Here is a 24,260-nt window from a genome sequence, read left to right on the forward strand (position 1 = left end):
TCCAAATATATTAAACTAAATGAAATCTTGATCAGATATGCTCTCCCGCTGAGAATGTGATTGCTCGCGTTATATATTTATTATGTGGGGACGGTTAACGAACTTACCATCATTCCCGCCCGCTTCGTTCTCCCGTTGCATCCCGTTCTCCTCCTATTTCGGTCACCGTCTCACGGTCGGTGACCACATCTCACTCCACTTAATTATCAACCAATCGCCGCCTGACCATTGCCGCCTCTGTCGAATTCGTAGCCCTAACTCGCCTCGCTCCAGCGATGACCGCGCTCGCCCACGCGTCCTCCTTCCTCCCCACAGCCGTCGCCGCCGCTTCCAGCAAGAAACGCCGATCCTCATCCTCCTGGATCGTCGGCTTCTCCCGGAGTCCGATAGTCTATGCTTCCTCGAGTTGGGCGCCGGATAGTTGGAGATCCAGGCGGGCGCTTCAGATTCCAACGTACCCGGACCAGGAGGAGCTGGAGTCGGTGCTCCGAAGCCTGGCGACGTACCCTCCGTTGGTGTTCGCCGGAGAGGCGAGGAAACTAGAGGACAAACTCGCGGACGCTGCCGTCGGGAAGGCGTTTTTGCTTCAGGGAGGTGACTGTGCCGAGAGCTTCAAGGAGTTCAACGCCATCAACATAAGGGATACCTTCCGCGTTCTGCTGCAGATGGCGGTGGTTTTGGCGTTCGGCGGCCAGATGCCTATCATCAAGGTCAGATTTTTCGCTTCTAATTTCATAATATATTCCGTTCGACTCCAAACTTTTAGGTTTTCAATCCCTATTCAATTTCTTCCGTTTTTCTTTTTGTTATTTGATTTGGTGATACATCTTATGTTCATTTGTATTTGAACTGTGCTTACTACTCTTTTGTTTTTTTTTTTGAGCACAATCAAAGCTTTGAATCAATAAGTGAATTAGAGGTCTGATTCCAGTTCATACACTTGATTATCTCTTGTGTTTGATGGATGATTTATTTCCATCTGCAACAGGTTGGCCGTTTGGCTGGTCAATTTTCGAAGCCCAGATCTGAACCATTTGAAACGAAAGATGGCGTAAAACTTCAGAGTTATCAGGGTGACAACATAAACAGTGATAGTTTTAATGAGAAAGCTCGAGCACCTGATCCCCAAAGGCTGCTCCAAGCTTATAGCCAATCAGCAGGGACACTAAATCTTATAAGAGCATTTGCTCATGGTGGTTATGCTTCGATCCAGAGAGTTACTCAGTGGAATCTTGACTTTGTTCAACACAGTGAACTAGGAGACAGGTTGTCGACCTTCTCTATCTGCTATTAGTTGATTCAATTGTTTTCAAGCATCATCTATTCAGTTATACAAAAGCATGAATATGATACTACCTGTTTTGATTGGAAGGTTTAGTAATTGAGAATAAAAGTCTTTTATTATGTAATGCTTTAATGTTTTTATAGCATTTCAATTTATTGTGAAATTAAATTCCTTCCTGATGGTTTTATTTGAGCAGATACATGGAGCTTGCTCAGAGAGTTGACGATGCCATTGGATTTATGGTTGCTGCCGGACTGACTGCCGACCATCCAATCATGACCACGACTGAGTTCTGGACATCCCATGAGTGCCTTCACTTACCATATGAGCAAGCATTAACAAGGGAGGACTCAACATCCGGTCATTACTATGATTGTTCAGCTCACATGCTTTGGGTTGGAGAAAGGACTCGCCAATTAGATGGGGCACATGTCGAATTCCTCCGTGGGCTGGCCAATCCTCTGGGCATAAAGGTATAACCATTTTCTTATCGTCGAAAATTTGGTTTCTGAATGAATAGAGTATCTATGACTTCATTTTTCAAGCTAATGATGATTCTTTCGAATGGTAATCTTATAAGGAACAACTAATGTGCTGGTGTTCTTGAATGTATCTATTGCTTCATTTTTCAAATGGTAATCTTATACGGGAACGACTAATGTGCTGGTGTTCTTGAATGCGCAAGTAGATCTGTTAACTAAATGGAAGTAGGCTGCCCAATTCTAGATAGTTGTATTTCATAAATCATAAAGAAACTAATTGCCTTCTTTCAACTGTATCGATTACTATCCAGGCCCAAGTCTTTTGTGGTGTTAAGTCTCAAGCATCATTATTATCTTTATTACAAAGAAATTGAACTAGGAAAAACCAACTGCATAGTAAACTAACTTGTTTGGTTGCATCTTTCTATATCGTCTTAATTCTTTCGTTTTCTAATTTCAAATTAAGCAGATAATCTTATTAGTGTCTCAGATCTGAATAGTTTGGATCAGGAAAATCTGCTCTTCTATGTTTGTTCTTTGTCTAGGAGTATCTATGACATTCTTTTCTTTTCTACAAATCAGATGAAATCATATTTTTGCTGCTTTGATAAAATGCCAACTATGATATTATTTCATCTTTTTTCCCTTGCATCTTACGAATTTGGTTATGTAGGTAAGTGATAAAATGGATCCATCTGAGCTTGTAAAACTTTGTGAGATTTTGAACCCTCACAACAAGCCCGGAAGGCTAACCATCATCACAAGAATGGGAGCCGAGAACATGCGCGTCAAGTTTCCCCATCTAATCAGAGCCGTAAGGCAAGCTGGCCTAATAGTTACCTGGGTGAGCGATCCGATGCACGGTAACACAATGAAAGCTCCATGTGGTTTGAAGACCCGTTCATTCGACGCAATCAGAGTAAGTTTTTACGTGTATATTATACACACAAACAACCATTGCTTTTCAATTTTGCACAAGATATCAGAGCATATGATCCTTTTGCTGGCAGTCTGAGCTTAGGGCTTTCTTCGATGTTCACGAGCAAGAAGGGAGCCACCCAGGCGGAGTGCATTTGGAGATGACAGGGCAGAATGTCACAGAGTGCATCGGTGGATCAAAGACGGTTACTTTCGATGACTTGAATTCTCGGTACCACACTCATTGTGATCCGAGGCTCAATGCATCGCAGTCCCTAGAGTTGGCCTTTGCTATCGCTGAAAGGCTGAGGAAGAGAAGGACTCGCTCGTGGAACAAGCGTGTCGTCGACCAGCCATCCCAAGCAATGGTTGCCTAAACTGCCCGTAGAACTACTGAGCTCGATCATTTTTGCTAGTCTTCCAAGGAGGTGGATCAATTCTACTACCCTTGTTCATCCTAAGTATCATAGTCCTTTTGTGAAGGGCGACCTTTTGCTTAATAAGTTGCTTCAATTATAAATGTATGATTTTGTGAAACAATGGACTGTTAGATTTTGGTTCATCCTATTTTTAAAAAAACAGTTAAAATTATTTAAAACACTTTCATAATTCGTTTACAATTTCGCTCCCTGATTTTTTTTTAAAATAATGCGTTAATTAAATAGGTGCTTTTTGTATCAGTGTGTCTTGTTCAAGTGAATTTTCAAAGTTTAGTGAGGAAAGATCGACTTAAAGTTCAAGTATCTCACAATATTGGTGGTATTTCAACAATAACAAAATATTAGGAAGTATTTTGGGAAAAATAAATTGGGCAATCGTTAAAATGGATTGATTTTTTTTTATCAATTGCGTACCATCTCGGGCAATTGTTCTTGTTATTAATATCATGTCTCGTGTCTATATCTCTTGTCTAAATGGAATATAGTGTAGTAGTTAATTATAATTGTAATATAATTGTAGTAATTATAAAATTATAGCTGCTTCAAACGGATAATTTTTTTAATGATTAAAATTGTCCGATGCATTCTAAAATATTTTAAATAATATTTTTTTATCTTGAAACTAAGTCGTTATGGGTATGACCGAATAATTAGTTGTAGATCTTTGAACAAATTTTGATTTGATATATTATACGTCATGTGATTTAATCCTAGTCAAACGTTATGATCTTCTCAAGTTTAGGATTTAACATTCAAAGATTTAATTGTAGTTGTTAGTTACTACATGTATGTTAAATCTTGAGATGTCGTAACTTTTAATTCTGATTAAATTACGGGGCATACAATATATCAAATCGAATCTTGAAGTAACATGGCAACTCAATTGTAGTTATTATGAAATCATAACTACTACTAAATGTTAAATTCTAAATTTTAAGATGTAATAATTTTTAACTTGGGTTGAACTACAAGACACATGATATATCAAATCAAAATTTATTTAAAAATCTATAATGGATTACAGGATGAAACACGTAATGACTAGATTTTAAATTAAAAAAAATATCATTTAAATCTTTTTAGAAGGTTTAGAATAATTTTAAGTTTTTTAAAAATTTATAAGAGGTATGGAATGATACTATTATAATTACATAATAACTACAATATAGATGAGAGAGGATAATATTAAAAAATATTTATATTATTTTATGAGAGAGTGGAATATCCTTTGATAAAAAATTGAACCACGTAGCGGCGCAGGACGTTCGTAAAACTAGGGATGTAAATGAACTAAGTCGGTCGTGAGATATTCGAAGCTCGATTCGATAAAAACTCGTTTGAGCTCGTTTAATGAGACTCATTAAGATAAACAAACTAAGCTCAAGTTTCACAATATTCGGCTCGTTAGTTCGTGAATACGTTCGTTAAACTCATGAATTAACTTTTAAATAAAAATAATAATAGTTTTGATATTAAATTTATAGATTTTACAGTCTACTTATACAAAATATAGACAAATATATTAAATTTATTTATTAGAATAAAATTATAAATTTTAATAAGAATATTATAATTTTTCCTAAATATATAATTTAATTTTTAATGAATATTTAAATTTATATTTATTAATCTCGTTTAGTTTCGATAAAAGTTCGAATAAGCTCGTGAGGCATGAATATTATATATTCATTAAATAAAGTTTAAGTTTGGCTCGATTATAAATAAATTAAATTCAAACATTCAAAAGTTCGACTCGACTCAACTCAACTCAATTCGATTACATCCCTATGTAAAATAAAGTGCCCTTTTCATTTTTTTTCCCAAAAGATTTAAGTTAAGCTGCATGTTGCAAATTATCAGTTCCCCAACAATGCATTTTGGAAATTATCATTTCCCCATTCTCTCTCCCCGGCAAAATCTCTCCCCTATCCGCCTCCAGCTTCCACCTCTGCCTTCTTTCTCTTCGAGCCATGCACTCGCTCTTCCTCGATGCCTGCGGCAACCTCTCCCTCCAGCGGTTGCTTTTCCCGAGGCCTCGCCTCAGCCGCCGGTTCTGGAACCCCCTCCGGCTGTGCCCCCCTGATGACGCCAGGGAGCTCTCCATCTCCCTCGATGTCTCCTGCGATTCCCGGAGATCGAGGAGCGGAAGGGGGGAACTGTTCGGGGGCAGGAAGAAGGAAAACGTGTGGAGCATCGACAATGATCTCGCGGCCGCCAGGGCTTCCCAGGAGAAGACGCGTAAGTATCGGAAACGGCGGGGGAGGCAGGTGAGATCATCTGGGAGGAGGAAGTCCAGCGATAAGGTTATGGTGTCCGGCTCTATGCTCATGGAGGTCGAGACGGTTCTTCAGACCCAGGTAAGGGGAAATAAATTATGTCTCTTTCGTTTCAGAATTTTATTAAAAATGTAGTTTTGATAAGTTTTTTGTTCCTTTTGCTAACAAAATTTAAAATCTCTCTCATGTTTCTGCAATGGAGAATGTTAGAGAGATACTGACATGAACTAGGGTTCTTATCTTGGGAAATTAAAGGATATATGTTTTTTTCTGGTTCTCTGCTTGATTTCTTGAAATTTTGAATTGTAAAAAGCAACAAAGCAATCGGCCGCCATTTAGAACACTGAGTGTAAGAGGAGTAGGAGTATAGAAATGGAGGGTGAATGGGAGGCGACGAGATGTGTGTCAAATTATGCATCGAAGCTTAATCTTTATGTACAAAATTTAAAATTTTCAGTTAAAATTTGTGGGATAATTTTTTTGCTCATTTACTTGGTAAGGATACAGCTCAAAACCTGGATGGCATTTGATAATATTTTCTTATGCTAGGTTCTATTTTGTTAATAATTTCCTTTTGAAATATTACTTTGGTGATATTACTGATCTCTTTCTTCTGGCCTTATGCTTAAAAATGTAATTAGAATCATCTATCTTCATATTAGGGCTATTGTATATCTTCATGAAGGATTACAATCTAATCAATGTATGATTATGACTAGGAACCTGTTATCAAACCAGCATGGGATACTTTTGCTAGTAGTGTTAGTGGTATATGGAAGGGTGTTGGAGCAGTATTTTCTCCAATTACAGCCGAAATGGAGCCAATTGGAATTGGAAAGAAAAATGATAGTCTTTACGATTGTTACACGCGTTCAATAATTGAGAAGGTGCCTGAAGGTGGTCTTCCGTCTCAAATTAGGAGAAGAACAAATTGGGCAGTTTTAAATCCTTTTGGAGAGACAAGAAAGCATAGAGCTGGGGATCAAATTGATGCTAAAGATGACTCCTATGAGAAAGAAACTTTCAATGTCGCTGATAAAATGTTTGATTTGCCTAGTTATGACTCCTTTAACTTGTCAAATGGTGAAGTTTTGGAGGAAGATGTAATGGGTATGGAGCTTGGTCTTGTTTTCTTTGAGGTTAGTTTCTCTGATTTTTAACTCTAAAACATATGAAATAGATAGAGACATTATCTGAAGGCCATCTACTTGATTAAATATATTACACCTTTTTTTCTGTAATTGTGGTCCATAACCTTGAAATATTCCTGATGTTAATGTGCCAAGTTCTTAAGAAATCAATAATGCTGAATTTACTATTTTACATGTATGTTATCTCCTGGGTTTTACTGTAGGAGCGAGTAACTTGAAATTTGTGCTAAGTGAGTTTCTCCATTTATTTCTGGTTTTATGATCTAAATTAGTAAATTTTGACATGTGATATGTTAGGGTGAGCAATTTCAGAGATTTGAATGTTTGCTATCAAAGTGAATTTACTTGCTTACATCCCAGTGAGAATTGAGCTGCTGAATTTCGGTATCTCTTTTCTCATCCAGGTAAGTTTTCCTGTTGAGTATAATATGCTAAACATTATTGAGGATTAGCAAATGGCAGCTAGCAAAGAACATTTATTATTCATGAAATGTGACTTGACTTATAGGCTACAGTTTAAGCAAACCAGTAATTTCATTATGGATTATTACAGGACTTGGTAGATTTCTTTACCCTCCTAAACTACCAGAAATAGAAGTGGCAACATCAATATCTAGAATACAAACATGTTCTGAGTGTCAGTCTAAATTTTGTGTGCATTCTGCAACACAAAGAACAAATACTCTATTTGGCTTGGTCTGAGTCTGAACATGGGGTAATTGAGGTTTTAGTTTTTGTATAAATTAACTGAATAAGCAGACTAGTAAGTTGATTAGGATATTGGCGGTTGATCAAAATAGTAGAATGTTCAAATATTAGTGTCATACTGATCCAGTAATGGGTTGGATTCCTTTGGTTTCTCATATGGTTGCTCCACTAACCTGTATCACTCAGTGTCAGTGAAAGATTAGTGTCAATAAAACATTACTGATAGGCATTTGGTTATATATTCTAGATTCGGGCCTCTTTGGCACCTAGTTGCTAATATCTTTTCAACCCAAAATTCTCTCTTTTTTTTTTGAAAAAAAATCATAATATATTAGTCAATTTATTGTGTCTACTCTTTATTGTTTTTTTTTTGTTCTCTGTTGCTACACATTGTTTAATTGTTCAAATTGAAAAAATTAATTGTTGAGTTTCACATGAAATCAATTATACATGTTTCAATGATATTATAAATACAATGCAGTGCATAGGGTTTGAAGGACCCCATGCCCCTGCTTTATGTAGTTTTCGAAATGCCTTCCTTTTTCAACAATAAATGTAAACCCAAAATTGTTGCAAGTAAAGCCCCCTCTTAAAAACGTATGAAAGTAAACCCAAAATATAACTAATTTCCTCGCGTCTGACCATCCTTTACCTATTACAAAATGACAACTCTTGTATAAAAAGAAAACAAGTATAACAACTGTACAAATAAAATGGAAAAGATCTTTAAATTCAGTCAGCATCGAGGTATAGTATTTCAGTATATCAACTTCTTCCATATTCAACCAACCTCGTATAAAAAAAAAAGAAGCAAATCAGATATCCAGTTCAGCACATAACCACCTGTCCCAAGTTGATATCAAAACTTGATGATCTAAAATGCCTTCTTGTTTCATTTTACTGTTGATGGCATTGAAAATTCATATTTCAAATCTACTGACTCGTTCGGTTAGCACTTGGCAGGATGGTTCGTATTCTAAAGGCCCAATTGATATACCAGTTGGTGATTATGATGAATCCAAATACTTTCTTTCTCCAACTTTTAAGTTTGAACAAGTAAGATGGCATATCCTTGAGCCTTTATTCCTGAACTTCATTACATGTATATTTTGTGCTTTGCGTCTTTTTTTTTCTGTCTTATGCTATATGCATCAAACACTAGAAAAAATATAGAATTATAGAATATAGATTATGCTTCTTCCCATTAGCTTAAGCTTTTAGGCTAGTGTCATTCAATCAAGCTGAACAATAAATGAGTTCAAGTTTGTTAATACGCAGTTATTGCTCTTTATCGGCACCCTTACAGTTAATTTACCCTGGCTATGCCTATCAAATTGACTGATGTATCGTCAGATACATAGGTATAAATGATGGAACAAATAACATTTTTGTCTTTAATGTCAATTACTTTGGACCATTCTCCCTTATAGCACTATACTAACCACACCCAGACTTTTGACTTGATGGGATACAACTGCAACTCATGCTGTTGAAATTCCTTGCACTAAACTCATTTACAGTCGCTACCTTATAACTCTCCCTGTGTTCTGCATATGTTTCTCTTTTGTTGAGTATAGAAGCCACAGGTGCTGAATTTGTACTCTACAAACTTTGATTTGTTCTAATTCTAGTATGTAAATAAATTGCAAATATAATCCAAGTAATAAATGCCCAAGTTTCCTTAGGATCCCAACTTATATATATTTATATTGGTCTCCTTCCTAACAACTCGAGTTTATACGATATATGGTAAACCAATCAAGTTCAGTGTCATCCTTATTAAAAAGCCTACCGATGCAAATAATCTGTAAGAGGAAATTGCAAAATACATTCCAAACAATGGAAAAGAATAAATAACTATCACCTCATACATAGCGAATTCCAATTCAACCTCTTTGTGGTTACTTTAGTTTGCAACATAAATCACTTACCCGTGCTGATTTTAGTGCACCCTTACTAAGTTTTTGCATTAATACTCTGTTGGTTACTCTTATATCTAGCAATTCAATTGTCTATTTTTTTTTCAATGATCTAGTAAGGCATCTCATCTGCAAACTTTGTTGTTCAGTGTCTAGTAAAAGGATGCCACAAGAGACTGCGCATTGTGCACACCATTGAGTTTAACGAGGGCGGATCCAACATACAAATAATGAGGATTTCTGTGTATGAGGAAGAGTGGGTCAGCCCGGCAAATCTCAACGTTGAAAAGTAAGTCTCGACTTCAGGTTATGAATTGATACTTTGTCTGAAACTGGAGAGGATGTTTCTTTTTTATGTTGTCTTAAAGTTTGTTGGCTATGTTATAGTATAGAATAGTTGAAACATGTCGTCCATAAGGTTGCCCGACTTCTAAATCATGTTGCTATACTCGATGTGCTTCAAAATTACTAATTAGAAACAATGTTCTGAAACCTCCAATAGCTGCATTGAAGAAATTGTCGTCTCAGATGTGACAACATTCAATTGTTTTCTCTTTGATCATTGATAAAGGGCTTCTTAGTAACTCCCATCTACTACCTGCCTCAGCGACTTGCAGTTCAACTCCGAACCATTCTCTCAGCGAAAAAGAACACAACCTTCAGACCTGACTGGTTCCTGGAAGGTATTTGAGGTGAGTGCCATACCGATTTTCACCGAAGAACCAGGATCCGACCCAGAAGCCGGGCTGCCCTTTGTCAACCTCTGCACTGAGACATTGAAGAGGCGGCGGCTGCCAGAGAGCTCCGTCTCCTTTGGCGAAGAAGAGGTACTGGACATGCAAGATGCGACCGTTCTGTGGCTCCCTGGTGGTGTCACCGCCTACGTCGATGTAAACAAAGATGGCACCCTCACTATTGGTGGCGGTTGGTACTCACAAGAAGGCATCAACCTTGTTATGGAGAGAGATTATGGAACTGATGGGAAGCTCAAAGAGGTGAGATGGAAGTCTGAGGTCAAGAGAAGATGGTGAGAAGTTTACAAACAGTTCTAATCAATGTACTGTGATGAGCATTTATAAATCACAATTGCTAAAGTAAACTGAATCAAGTCGACTGGAACAAAAAACTGCTTGGTTTGTCAAGTTGGTGAAGTACTTCAATGCTCGACTCTGATGAAGTCGAACAAGTCGAAAGAATAGTGTAATTCTAAAGGGTGAATTATAAGACTGTAAATGTGCAAGTTAAACTTTTAATTCAATTATGAACATTTTTGTTCTTGTAATTTGCGTTAAATGTTATCTACTTGTAAAATTTATAGTGATAATTATGAATACTAAATTTAAAAGGAACGCAAACAAAAAAAATGGAAAAAATATTCTAAATAACTTTATTTATAAATTATTGATGAACGAAATATTCGTTTTACAATTACATCAACATAAATAAATTTTATAAATTATTAAATATCAATCCAATTCATTTATCTTCGAGAATTAGAATTGATTGTATAAAAGTCGCAATTTTCTTAGTAATAGTTTTTTTTTTTTGATAGAAAGTAAGAAGAAAATAAAATTTCATTTTTTTCAAAATTTTCTAGCTTAAATTTAAATTTAACCTTTAAAAATTTATTTATGTTTTTTATATTTTCAACAATAAAAATTTAACTATCTCTCTATCCTTTCTTTTACAAAAGCAATTGAATGAAAAATACAATTTTCATATTATTTTTTTTTACAAATTTTTTCTAATTGATTTCTTTCTTGGGAGAAAATTAAGGAGAAAATTTAATTTGTGAGGGTCATCTTGTATTTTTCATAATATTTGGAGTCTCGTCGGTTGTGCTGTGCTAATATGTTTCAAAAAATTGCGTCTATATTTTGAAGAAAATTGTCTGACAAAATCCCTAATAAACCCACCGCTCGTCTTCGCCCTCGCGCGCTAGCTGGGGAAAGCGACGATGGGCATCGAACGGAAGCAGTCGGCGTTCATCGATCGCTTCGTGAGGCAAGCGGCGGAGCTCGGCGCAGCTGAATCCGTCGCCAATCTTGTCCTCGAGGCTACCTCCCATCCCTCTCTTTTCGCCTTCGCCGAGATCCTCGCCATCCCCAACCTCTCGAAGGTTCCCTTGCCGGCCGCCGCCTCCTCTGTTCCTTTCATGTTCGCTAATCATAACCTTCATACTGCTTCTATTCCCTACTTCAGCTTCTGGCATCGCAGTATTCATCGTATTTGGATGTGCTTCTTTTGTTTGCCTGCGGCACATGGAAAATTTACCAACGTAAGCGTTCCTTTTTTCCCAAGTTTGTTGTAGCTTCTGATTTCTGAGATTCTTCTCAGCGACTTAGTTATTTTCTGTGTATGAGTGCGCATTTGATGGACATAGTTGATTTGCTCCAAAATGTTTAAGATTTATAAATCTGATTTCTTTCTTCTTCTTCTTCTTATTTTGGGAGAAAGACAGTGGAAAAGTTAAGTCATTCTATTTGTGTATATCTGATAGCATGCTGTTGAATGAAAGGTGAAGTTACCTTGGACATATTAGTTCCGTGCTTATCTTTTCAATGCAAACATGTATGGCTTTGATTATTTGCACATTAATTTCTTTTCTCACTATAACTGACAACATAATAAAGTTCTCTTTTATCATATTAAAAAAAATTAGAATCTTTTTTCAGCTGTCAACCAACTTATACCAACCATGCTTCTTCTCACATTCTTATCCAAGTGAGATCCATAATTGGTGCTTGTTTTTAGCTTATTGGTTCTTTAGCAATGTTATGTAACACTTGATATCTTTTACACTAAACAATGCTTCCTTTCTGAAGTTTGATAGGTTCTTGAATAATTCTTCTAGTTTTCATTCGTCCTAAGCAATAAGAAATGCTGATGGTGATCATACAAATTATTTTTGCATAATTCGTTTCAATTCCTTTCTAAGTTAGCAATATCTACTCTCATTTTAGGTCATGCTCATAGCCTTCCAGTTCTGTTGCCTGATCAAGTTCGTAAGCTGAAGCAAATTAGTGTATTAGCACTCATTGAAAATGAAAAGGTATATATGAGTATGTCATTTACCGTTTAGTAGTCTGTACTTTCACTACAATTGTATGAACTTATTATACTTGTTTTAAAACCTTAAAAGCTGGTTTAGGGATCAAAATTTTCACATTGTGATGGTTGTATTGTTATTTATGTATTGTTTCTTCACTATACTGTCAATATCACTCTCTTCTGCAATTACTCTAGGTATATATTGATTGATAAACCCTAGTTGATTATTCGCTTCTGTCTATACATATATGTGGTGAATTTTACATGTTATATGTAGTATATACACACATGCCAAAGGAGTATAGAGTATTTCATTTGGTGAACTAAGGTGCAATATAATGTAAAAGGATAAATTAAATATGCTTATTGTACATTTCTTTAATTTTTTTGTTCCAAATGATTCAGAAATTGTCTTTTTTGTTTTTCTGGATGACCTGGGCTATGCATTCAGATTGTGTAAATGTGTTAGCTTTTGATAGAGAATCATTTTTCCACATATCACTGTTCTATCGGGACACACTTTACCTAGCAATTTTACAGAGGTGTTTTCTTGCATACATACATCTTTGCTTGTTGGATGGTCAGTATTTGTTATACTTGGCAAAGTGGGACTAGACATATCATCACTTGTTGGCAGACAAAGTTTATATTTAGGAAGGCAACTTCATTACACGTGTGTTAGGATGGACTATGGACCTAAAGTTATAGGTGGCCAAGGTTTTAACAGATGCATGCAACTGAATATGGCTACTTGTAGGGTGACCACATCGTGCATATAAGTTCTGTGCCCACATGTGAGGATGTACATGTGATCATTTTCAATACTAATGCATTTTATTTAGAAAATAAGTTGATTAGTGATAAGGAGATCAATCAAATTGAAATAGTTTATGTTTGGCACAAATAATAATTGAAAGAACGTGCCTAATATTCAAGTTAACAAAACTTAGCAATCTAAAATACAATGCTTATTACTTCTTGATCTAGATCATCTGACAATTATTCCTTTACACCTATTGCATCTATTTTAATCAAAAGATTGTTTCCTTTTGATTTGATTAATTTTTTGTCATGATTAAATTTAATTGATCATATTAAGTAGATTCAAGCAGTAAACTCTCCTTGATGTCAGTAGTCATTAATGACTGAAGTTGTAAGTGACCGCATGTAGACATATTCGGCGTAAGTAAATGTAATCTTCTTCTCCTTTTGCTTGCTCTGATAAGGAACTACTACTAGAACTCTACCTTAGTTATAAATAGTATTTTGAGTGAGCAATGATGAATAACTGATTGTTTGAGTGAATGTCAAAGTCTGCCTTATTATATAATTGATAAGTGTATGTTTTAACTAATTACTGTGTTCCCTTAGCTGATTTTCCTCTCCTTATGAAATTTGCAAACAAGACATAACATATTCTGATGCAGATTTAGATCTGTTTCATTCAATTGATAAGTCGATGCGTAAATTATGAGCAAGGGATGAGTTGATGAATGAATACCTTTCCATTGTTTCCTTGAACGAATAAAGAGAAAGATGGATATTTGAAGGGATGAATTTGTGCGGTTATCAACTCAAAACTAGATAGAACACTAATTAAAAGTTGAGTATAAAAATTGTTCATCCTCACCGTATAAATTCCTCCAAGAAAAACTCAGAACAATTTCTTGCTCATCCCTATCTTTTGACATGCCTATATGTTTGTTATTTTTTTCTTTCTAAATTTGCCATCCCTCTAGGAAACAAGGCCTTAACCCAGGGATGACTCTTCATGACTAGGATTTGTACTTAGCTTTACCTGTTCTAAATAAAGAAATATAATTTGTATTTTGTCTCTTCTCGTTAATTTTTTTGGACTTACTGGATGTTTTGACCAAAGTTTGTTCTATAAGAATTGTTATTTTATAATATTCTTTCACAAATTGTCTGGTGTTAGTTGCACATTTGTATGGTAGCGGAAGGTACTCTTAATAATTTCTTTGTTATATCCTACTTAATGAAAAATTTCCTAGACGACTTGTTAGTTAGATTGAATAATTATAAGCTCTGATGAATTGACTTGTTATTTGTTGATTCTTCTTTTTGGGCTACTTGATGTCATCTTATCCTTTGAGGGTGGTTATGCTTCGCCTGCTCCCCACGTGGGTTCGCTGTTCGCCTAAGAGGGGTCGCCGGCACGCAGGGGGCAGGCGGAGCATAACATCCTTAATCTCTTTGGTGTGCTGTTATCTTAGGTATCAATTAACCTTGGTTGATTATCAGGAACTTCCTTATGATCAACTCATGGAGGAACTGGATGTTTCAAATGTTCAGGAACTTGAGGACTTCCTCATCCAGGAGTGCATACATACAGTAAATTTTTTACAAAATATGTTTAAGTAACGTAGATTTAGAATTATTGAAGCAAGCCAAAAGTTTATTGTTTATATTCACTCCTGCTTAATGCGACTCTGAAACTTCACATATTCATACACTGTATTTTTCAGATTTACCATGATTGCTTAGTGACATCAGATGTTAACATTGAGCCACACGCTTATACTAGTTTTGTTGTTCTTGAAGGGTATTGTTAGAGGAAAACTTGATCAATTGCGCAGGTGTTTCAAGGTTGTAAGATGGACATTCTTATCTATCTATACTTCCATGTTTCTGATAATATCATGTTAAATGCCTTCCTTGCTCTTTCTTTTTTTTTTTTTTTATTATTATTTTTGGTATAGGTGCAGTTTGCATCTGGTAGGGACCTTACAGCTGAACATCTAGCCAACACAATTGAAACATCAAATAGCTGGTATTGTTCTCCTTTCTTAAAAGTATATCATGAAAGCATTATCAATTAACCAGTATCGATATTTTGATGTGTAAATATTAGAAGTGTTATACATGCTTAGTTAACCAGCATTATCAAAATAACTGGTATAGTTTACTTGAATGTTTCTGCGTAACAGAAAATGTAAACCTTAGCTAGGTTGATGCTTTCTTACTGGAGATTGTTGATTGTTTTAGATGCTCTTCAACATCCCTGTTGTAGGTGTCCTTAAGTTGGTTTTTTCCTCTTCTGAAGCCTGCCTTTGAGACAGATATAGTTCAAACTTTGACCAAGCTTTTTCATTCCTGCTTCGTTCACTTGCGTCAATTAGGCATTCTGCAGGTTTCGTACATCCAGTAATTTGCTACATCTGATCGAAGAGGGTATCAAATGGGTTGAGTGTATGAATGAGATTAACAATCAACATAAGAAGGAAATCAATGATGAGATTGAAGAAGTGGAGAAAGCTTTCAAGGTGAGTATGATAGTTTAGAAACACTGAAAGATAGTAGATAGTAAAAGGGTTTCGGAAATGCACAAAGCAATAGTGCTTTCAGAAAAGTGATTTCAGATGAGCATATTACATGCCGAGCTTTGTATTTTGTTGGTTATTTTTCTGGTGGAGCACTTTAAGTTTGTCAAGTTTGATTTACAGGACCATGATGGATGGTCTGAAATTTGGGATGGAACGGATGAGGACTGCATTGGACGAAAGTCAAGGTACTTATTTTTACTATGTACTAGCTGTTGATACAAACACTGATGCTTGAAATGAAACATGGTACAGAAATAGCTATCTTTTATTATTTCATATGGAGTATGTAATCTGTTAATATTAAAGCCCTCTTCTATTTGGAGAGCAGAGCTACTTTCTTGGCTTATGTCTTAACCATTTCCATTCTTGAATCGTTCAATTTAACCTGTCCACCATCTGTTTTTTTTCCTGCTATTTTCTTCTTGGTTTTTCCAGCACTTATACCGCTGTGGTTGTGAGCTATAATGCATTCATGGATTGTTTCGTAACTCCTAATTCAAAGTTTTGCTTATCTGCTGAAAATTTCATATATCTGTAGCTTCAAATTGGCTGAATTTTTCCTAATTCCATTACAGGAGACGGCGGCGGCTGGAACTTTAAAGCAAAAAGGTTGCTCTCCTGGTCTAAATTCCAATTTAGTCAGCTAACTATTTTGTTGATAACATCTTAAAATTGCCAGCATTTCAAAGCAGAATAACCTCTCAACATTAGTGTACTACAAAAGATCATGTCCATATCACACCTATCATTTTACCGAATTGTAAACACAGACAACCATAACAGAGTTTTCTCTGTTTGAACTCGGAATGATAGTAGATCAATTAGTTTTGGATGACAAAACTAGCTGTCCTTTTTGTACCTACAAATCTCGAATTCATGTATAGTTGTTACTTCTTGCCTCACATGAATTGCTACTCTGCATGACCCATTGTGGATTATGTAACTAGTTAAAAGGACAGATAAGGGAATAAGTGAGAGTTCGACATTGAAAAGTGAGATTTATTAAGTGTGCTTCGATATGAAGAGGTATGCATTGGTACTTTAGATATGATTGGGCTCTTTCTTAGCTAATATGTATTGCGTGAGAATTAATTCCTCATTGCATACTACCCCACTGCTTATCATAGCACCGAGCCCCGAGGGCACTAATAAAAAAAAAAAGGCAACCTGATATACAAAGCTCCTCTTATGTGAGATTTCGGAGAAGGATTTATGGTACGTAGTCTTATTTTATTTTTTGCAAGAGATTATTTTTAGGATTTAAACTCATGATCTTTTGCTCATAAAATAATAATTTTTTCGTTACGTCAAGGCTCCTCTTTCCTGAGGGCACTAATAATTTTTTTTAATTGACATTATGTATTTAATTTTTTGAACCGTTTAATCCTAAGGATGATTAATCTATCTAGATGACCGACTATCAAGAAGACCGACTAAATATTTAGATGACCGACTATCTAGATGACCGACTTGCTCAGGTCTGTTATCCAACGGAGAGAAAATCTATTACAATCTCGACTCTTGGGATCCACACTTAGAGGTGTCTGTTCTTATTTTTTTTATCTGTCAATTTTGCATCTAAAAGAGTTTTGTGCTATATTTGTGCTTCGGTGGCCCATTGATTTAGAGATGAATTTTTTTTTTTTTAGTAATTCAGGTATATTTAACTCTCTGAATTGAGTAATTCTAAAGGTGACCACTAAGATAATTCTGGAGAGTTATCATGTCCAACACATGGTGCCAAGTCGAAATTGCATGTAGGCATAATGTTCTTTTTAGCAGAGATTCGAACCGTGATTTTTCAATTAATGCGACCTTACACTTTCCACTATGTCATGTCCTAGGGCACAAAAACAGCGTCTTTAGTTTGTCCAAGGGCATCGATAATCTACATTCATTGTAGTACTCATTATCTTATCCAAAAGCATGGATTTCGTTGCTACATATTTATCGTAACAATATATTTTTTTTTCACTCACATTCATTTTAACATTAATATTCATTATTTACAAATCACATAAAATTATATCATATTAAATAAATATATTTTAAAATATTAAAATTAATAATAATAATAATTTTACTTTTTTAAAAATAATTGTACTGTTTTTAAAAAATAATATTAATTTTTTTAAAAAAATATATTTATTAAATAAAATAGATGTATGTGAGAAATACCACAATAGAAGAAATATTTAAATAAGGTATGGACACGCCTTGTCTAAATATTTCTTCTATTGTATTTTCCTTGAAAAGAATTTGAAATAGTTAAACCAGAAGAAGATTTGACATAAGACGCGGCACACCTTATGACAAATAAGCGGTTAAAATTACAAAGTTGAGAAAAAGAAATTTATTTAAAATTACTATGTAATTATGAAATTGAAATGCAGCAATAACTTAGAATAAACCACACTATGATAAAATTAAAAATAACATACGAAATACTAAGTATTACCCCCCAAATATGCTCAACTAAGTCGCCACGAAGTTGGTGATGAACTTGAGTGTCATGTAGTTCAGAATTTGTCTGAAGATCTTGAAATCCTCGGTTTGAGCCATGAATAGGTTGTGCAGGTTCGTCACCTTTATCGTTGTATCAATTTGTCACGTGACCTCCCTCATCCTCAACAATCATGTTATGCAAAATAATGCATGCTAACATGATTGTTTTAACTTGTTCCTATACTAATAACGAGCTGGACCTTTGACAATCGTCTATCGAGATTGGAGCAACCCAAATGTCTGTTCGACATCTTTTCTTACAGACTCCTGTCTTTCCTTAAACAACTTCCTCTTGGGATCCTTCGAGCAAGCAAAAGCCTTAACGAAAATAGCCCATTCGGGATATATTTCATCTATTAGATAATAACCCTTTGTATATACAGTGTCGTTCACCGTGAAATTAATCTTCAGCGTAATTCCTTGCAAGACGTTGTTGAATATGGGAGATTTATATAACATGTTAATATCATTACGTGAATCGACAACCCCAAAGAATGCATGTCATATCCACAAGTCATGAGACGCGATCGCTTCAAGTACGATTGTTGGTGACTCATGCCCCCTAGTTAATTGACATTTCCAAGCAACTGGACAATTTTTCCATTTCTAGTGCATACAATCAAGGTCGCGTAATATGCCAGGGAAACTGTATCTCTCATCATGCATTTGAAGAAGACGTTGAACATCATCAGTATTTGGTCTTTTCAAGTACATACCACCAAATATTTCAACCATGTATTCGCAGAACTTGAAAAGACACCTGATGGTAGTTGATTCACCCATACGTAGGTACACGTCAAGATGGTCGGCAGGGACTCCGTAAGCCAGTTGACGAATCACAGTGTTGCATTTTTGTAGTGGTGACAATCCTTTTCTCCGCATAGCATCGCCCCTATGTTGAAAAAAATGCTGAATGATTCTCTAATGCATTCACTATGCGGAGAAATAACTCTTCTTCGCATTCGAAATCATCTTCGAAATATTTCATCGTAATACACTGGGTTTATAGAGAAATAATCATTGACGAGTCTCTCATGCCCGACTTCACAATTTCTTTGGACGAACCTTCTTCTTCTGCGTGTGTCCCTCCTCTGATATGCTTCCATAAGTTGTTGGTGTTGTTGAAGAACCAATAACATCTTCGCTTGTCAAGCTGGAACTTGATCTAGAGATGCCTGTAGAATGAGACATTTTTGGAGGAAACACATTTTAATATATGTGTTTGAGAAATGATATGATAGTCGAATTTAAATCTCGTAGCACAATGTGTCTATATATATTATTTTTCTCATGCAACGACTAGCTTGCAATGGCTAGTTTGCAATGGCTAGTTTGCAATGGCTAGTTTGCAATGGCTAGTTTGCAACGGCTAATTTGTAACGCCTAGTTTGCAATGCCTAGTTTGCAATGCCTAATTTGTAAAGGCTAGTTTCTAATGGTTAGTTTACACTGACTATTTTGTAAAATTATAATAATTAAAAATCACATTAATCGAAATGAAAAATATAATAATTAAAAATTACAATCACTCGAAAATACAATAATACTAGAAAATGAACGTTGAGTAAATAATTTAGATATACCATCTTAACCTAATATCCTGGCATAAACATTTATGTATGATAAGTTGTTGCTTTATCTTAATCTCTTCTACTTCGAGTTGTTTTTATTTCAAATCGACTTCGAACTTCTTCACGCTTGTGTATTCAATGAACTTTGTAAAAATATTATTGTAGTTTATTATCAAATCCTCCATGGTCAATTTTACTTTATCTTTTTGCTGCCTTCTATCCCATTGGGCGAGCATCTTCATTATCCAGGTCTATACTCACATCTAGGTTGGAGGAGGTGTTGCTTGCTCCCGACTCTGAGGTCCTCATCTTCTTTGTGGCCACAAAGTGATCAGCGGACTGTGGAGTAAACATTGGGCAGTCTTTGACAATTCTCTACACATGGTCGAGATTGAATGCAATGTCATGGTTTTCGGATCGATATTTTTCATACGCAAACCTTAATATATCTTCGTCACTGTGACCACTTCGATATGAATTGTAAACATTATTGTAATTTGCGTTGAATCGATATATCTTCTTTTGGATTATATTGTGCCAATGTGACCATATAACATTTGCACTCCTGGTGTTTGAACCTGGGGGACTATTCTTATTATAGTAGCTTGCAACACGTCCCCAAAAAACATCCGCCTTTTGATAATTGCTGATTATTGGATTATCGCTGATAGTGACAAAACTTCTTGCTAAGACTCGTCTTCAACCTTTGTCCAACTTGAATGCTTTCTTGTACTTGTAGCATTTGAAGTTGTTTTTTTTTTTTTCAAAATTGAACACCTTAATTAGGGATTCATGGTCGGAAAGTTGAGTCTCCGGGACAAAAGTCGGAGTTGTAGGTTCATTCAACATTGAAGGAGTAAAATACATACCAGTTGTGTGATGGGTACTATATCCATGAACAATCAGCAGCGTGAAATATGGATAACTCATGTTTTGCCATTATTCAGCTAGAAGCGGTTGATATGAACCTCGAGGGGCATCATTTGGATGATTCATATAATTTCCAAAATCTTAGAAATTTTGAAGATTTTGTGGTGGAAACGACATATTTGGAAATGGATGTAGGTATTGAAAATTTGGTAGAATTTGTGGATTTTGGGAAGATAAATATTCTTGTGGATTGCTTGTAGAATTCAAGAAATTTGTAAAAAAAAAAAAATTCCTATTATTTTGTTGGTGCGGGTAGCACTAACGGTCTAACCCAGGTTTTGATGAATGACAGATAGGTTAAGTTAGTTTTAGTGTTATCTGACACTTTGATCAAGTGTGCAGGAGAAGTCCAGACAGGTCGACGGGCTGACCGGATGTCTGGCACGAAGTCCAGCTAGATCGACGGGCTGACCGGATAGCTGGCGAGAAGTCCAAGCGGGTCGACGGGCTGACCGGACGCTTGGCGAGAAGTCCAGATGGGTCGACGGGCTGACCGGACGTCTGGCAGGAAAGTAAGGTAAGTCACTGGAAGGGAGTGACTGTGAGGACGCGCTCCCGGGAAGGGAACATTAGGTGTCGATCCGGCTTAGATCCATTTCGGATATGTAAGTCGAGATCGTGACTAGATTCCGGTCTCGGAAAGACGGAATCTAAGTTATACTCTTTTTATTTATCCGTTGAACTTTAACTGTGCTAACAATCTGTTTTACAGGATATATATTTGCCTCGGACTAATTTTGTTTTGCAGGAAAAGGGAGTTTTCTGGAACAAGGTGGTCCGGGCGCCCGAAGGTCCGGGCGCCCGGAAGGGATCCGGGCGCCCGGAAGGCGAATTCTATCCAGCCGAGTCGTCGCCACGTGGAGCATCATGGTTTGTGCAGTTACGTCACATTCCAGGCGCCCGGAAGGGATCCAGGCGCCTGGAACAGCATATAAAAGAAGCCCCAGACAGGAGCTTCAGATCAATCATCAATCTGAGAACTCTTCTACTGCTGGTCTTGCTGCTCGACGTTCAGTGCGACGCCAACCAAGCTCCGACAAAGCGCTCCTTCGGTTATTTAATTTCCTTGTCGGTATTGCTTTATTTTCACTAGCAGTTCCTGTGTTCGTTTTTGTAACTATATTCGAATTGTTAGTGATTGCCCAACGAAAGTGGTCAAGGACCACGGGCCTTCGAGTAGGAGTTGTCACAGGCTCCGAACGAAGTAAAAAACATCTGTGTCTATTTTACTTTTCCGCTGCGTTTATACTCTAAATTTTCGAATCGATATTCACCCCCCCTCTATCGACTCTAACGGTCCTACAAGTGGTATCAGAGCAGGTACCGCTCTGATTTGGTGCAACCACCAATCAGGCAAAGGGGGGACTTTTTGAAAAAAAATTAGATATCGTTTTTTCCCTCCAAAACTATTTTTGAAAATTACATCGCCATCTCTTCACCATTGCCTAGTATTGACAAGATATTACATTTTTCAAAAATTTGAAATAATATTTTTTATTAATATTTTAATAATATTTTATTAGTTTTTTCGAAAATAGTGAAATATTATTTTCCAGCACTGCTAATCCAAGACCAAGTCTTGGGATCTTTTGTTTGTTTCTCTGTGTGCAAGAAATTATGACTCTTCAAGAAGGACGGAACCCCCACGAACCACCACCATACGATCATGAAGACTTCAACTACTGGAAGCGATTAATGGAATGCTTCTTAGGAAGCGTAGACATCGATTATATGTTAATTTTGAGGAAACCTTCTCAAAACTCGGAACTGAACAAAAAGGTAAGTAACATTATTTGTAATGTTTTACCTAACAATATTTTATGTAGATTAGAAAAGTACAAGAATGCATATGAGCTGTGGACCCAGTTGATCAAGCTTCATGAGACGCCGATGGAGCTAGAAGATCAAGTTAAAGTCAAATATGGACTCGAGTCAAATCCAATGGAGAAGTCTACTGAATTAGGGGTTGCGCTCAAGGTTAGTAATTTTTACCAAAATACCCCTGCTAATAGTAGTTTAAATAATCAGCATGATGATAAGTATGAAATTAGTCCAAGTATGGTACATGATAATCTAGATTTAAATGATTTAAATTCAAAATCACAAAATAATTTAGACTCTGATCAAGTCAATCAGGACTCTGATCAATTTGACATCAACCTTGACTTGGTCAGACAGAACAATGACCAAATCAATTCAAATAATTTAATTAGTTCAGAAAATTTAAAATTAGGTGAGCATTTAGACATAAATAAGTCAAATATTAAAATAAATTTGAATTTAAATGCTAAAAATGAGAAAATGGATAAAATCAACAAATACCTTGATAAAATATTTAATAATCAAGATAAAATCAGTCTAGAAAATGCTATCCAAAACCAAGATAATTTAATTAATAAAAATTTAAACTTTAAAGATAAAACTAATCTAACTAATTCAATTAACCATATCAATTTAAAAGGCAAAGAAAATATAAAATCAAACCCTTTGATAAAATCAAAACGAAATTTAACAAACTTAAAATTAAATGTTAAAGATAACAAATTAAACAAAAATAATCTAGAAAATTTAAAATTAACAATTAATAAAAAGTTAAAAGATAAACCGTTAAGAAAATATAATTCAAACAGTTTAGTTAATTCAAATTTAAAAATAAATAAAAACTTAAACTTTAAAAATAAGCTATTAAAGAAAGATAATTCGATTAATCCAATAAAATTGAAAGAAAATTCAAATATTAAATACACTCTCTTAAAGAAAGATAATTTGACCAATTTAATTAATTCAAAATTAAAAACTTAAATTTAAATTACAAACTAAACATTAAAACTTAACTAACTTTAATTATACAAAAATCTTAAATTAATGGCCAATAATTCAGGGGGAGGCTCCAGAATAGCTGGCACCTCCAAAACTAACCTACCCGACAGGGTAACCCTAACCAACCTACCCGACAGGGTAATTAGGAATAGTTAAAGAGGGTTCAAGTTTAACTTGAATCATGATACTGGTGACGTTTTTTGATGATAGTACGTTGGGGAAGCTTGGACATCGCAAGTCTAGAAAGATATGGCTTCAATCTGGTGCATTTGGCCAAGTGGAACCAACCGAAGCTACCTTTAAATGGATCCTAACTAGTTAGACCAAGGTTTAGTACTAAGCTCCGTGGATAGGACTATTCGGAAAACCTCGAAAGGTTGGTTACTTCTAATGACGTCCAAGTGACTCACCAAGCTTAGAAGTTTATCCGAAGAATGCCTATTTGTTGAGACCAAAGCTAAACCTGAATCTAACACAAGTTAAACCAAACTCTGTAATAAAATCTAATTCATCTCACAAAATTATAGGATTCCCTGATTGATAATCTAGATCGGGTGAGATGAATAAGGATTAAATTAATTTTCAAATTACTTAAAATTAATTAAAATTAAAATTCAAATTTCAAATTAAAATTAAATTTCAAATTTCAAATTAAATTAAAATTAATTAAAATTAAATTTTGAATTTCAAATTAAAATTAAATTTCAAATTTCAAATTAAATTAAAATTAATTAAAATTAAATTTTGAATTTCAAATTAAAATTAAATTTCAAATTTCAAATTAAATTAAAATTAATTAAAATTAAATTTTGAATTTCAAATTAAAATTAAATTCCGAATGTCAAATTAAATTTCGAATT

The 24,260-nt window shown here is 35.3% G+C and overlaps 3 protein-coding genes across 7 annotated transcripts; all 3 read left to right on the top strand.

Annotated features, from left to right (window-relative positions):
* Nucleotides 1–210: 210 nt before the first annotated feature.
* LOC122005975 (phospho-2-dehydro-3-deoxyheptonate aldolase 2, chloroplastic-like) lies at nucleotides 211–3,285 on the top strand. Its single transcript, XM_042561251.1, has 5 exons — nucleotides 211–710; nucleotides 989–1,266; nucleotides 1,482–1,758; nucleotides 2,441–2,686; nucleotides 2,778–3,285. Exons 1-5 carry the CDS (start codon nucleotides 276–278, stop codon nucleotides 3,060–3,062), a joined length of 1,521 nt encoding a protein of 506 aa, XP_042417185.1. The 5' UTR covers nucleotides 211–275; the 3' UTR covers nucleotides 3,063–3,285.
* Nucleotides 3,286–4,978: 1,693 nt separating this feature from the next.
* On the top strand, nucleotides 4,979–10,461 carry LOC122005976. The gene is made up of 5 exons (XM_042561252.1): nucleotides 4,979–5,482; nucleotides 6,121–6,540; nucleotides 8,224–8,316; nucleotides 9,329–9,468; nucleotides 9,787–10,461. Exons 1-5 carry the CDS (start codon nucleotides 5,096–5,098, stop codon nucleotides 10,208–10,210), a joined length of 1,464 nt encoding a protein of 487 aa, XP_042417186.1. The 5' UTR covers nucleotides 4,979–5,095; the 3' UTR covers nucleotides 10,211–10,461.
* Nucleotides 10,462–11,064: 603 nt separating this feature from the next.
* On the top strand, nucleotides 11,065–16,534 carry LOC122005977 (COP9 signalosome complex subunit 7-like). 5 transcript variants are annotated; one of them, XM_042561255.1, is made up of 10 exons: nucleotides 11,065–11,298; nucleotides 11,382–11,457; nucleotides 12,143–12,231; nucleotides 14,493–14,582; nucleotides 14,793–14,837; nucleotides 14,951–15,021; nucleotides 15,382–15,514; nucleotides 15,695–15,759; nucleotides 16,150–16,183; nucleotides 16,254–16,528. In XM_042561255.1, the coding sequence occupies exons 1-9, from the start codon at nucleotides 11,137–11,139 to the stop codon at nucleotides 16,172–16,174; spliced, it is 756 nt and encodes a 251-aa protein (XP_042417189.1). In that variant the 5' UTR covers nucleotides 11,065–11,136; the 3' UTR covers nucleotides 16,175–16,183; nucleotides 16,254–16,528. The 5 variants fall into 5 exon arrangements, with proteins under 5 accessions (XP_042417189.1, XP_042417190.1, XP_042417188.1 ...); XM_042561256.1 differs by having other exon boundaries at nucleotides 14,957–15,021; nucleotides 16,150–16,532; XM_042561254.1 differs by having other exon boundaries at nucleotides 16,150–16,526.
* Nucleotides 16,535–24,260: the final 7,726 nt, after the last annotated feature.

This window comes from Zingiber officinale, chromosome 7B, assembly GCF_018446385.1.
Source record: "Zingiber officinale cultivar Zhangliang chromosome 7B, Zo_v1.1, whole genome shotgun sequence".
Lineage (NCBI taxonomy): Eukaryota > Viridiplantae > Streptophyta > Magnoliopsida > Zingiberales > Zingiberaceae > Zingiber > Zingiber officinale.

Bases quoted from the DNA above. Each gene is read 5' to 3' on its own strand.
- LOC122005975 (XM_042561251.1), top strand. From the start codon at position 276: ATGACCGCGCTCGCCCACGCGTCCTCCTTCCTCCCCACAGCCGTCGCC. The intron at 711-988 runs GTCAGATTTTTC...CATCTGCAACAG, and splicing joins GCCAGATGCCTATCATCAAG to GTTGGCCGTTTGGCTGGTCA. The intron at 2,687-2,777 runs GTAAGTTTTTAC...TTTTGCTGGCAG, and splicing joins GTTCATTCGACGCAATCAGA to TCTGAGCTTAGGGCTTTCTT.
- LOC122005976 (XM_042561252.1), top strand. From the start codon at position 5,096: ATGCACTCGCTCTTCCTCGATGCCTGCGGCAACCTCTCCCTCCAGCGG. The intron at 5,483-6,120 runs GTAAGGGGAAAT...GATTATGACTAG, and splicing joins AGACGGTTCTTCAGACCCAG to GAACCTGTTATCAAACCAGC. The intron at 8,317-9,328 runs GTAAGATGGCAT...TTTGTTGTTCAG, and splicing joins CAACTTTTAAGTTTGAACAA to TGTCTAGTAAAAGGATGCCA.
- LOC122005977 (XM_042561255.1), top strand. From the start codon at position 11,137: ATGGGCATCGAACGGAAGCAGTCGGCGTTCATCGATCGCTTCGTGAGG. The intron at 11,458-12,142 runs GTAAGCGTTCCT...CTCTCATTTTAG, and splicing joins CACATGGAAAATTTACCAAC to GTCATGCTCATAGCCTTCCA. The intron at 15,515-15,694 runs GTGAGTATGATA...TTTGATTTACAG, and splicing joins AAGTGGAGAAAGCTTTCAAG to GACCATGATGGATGGTCTGA.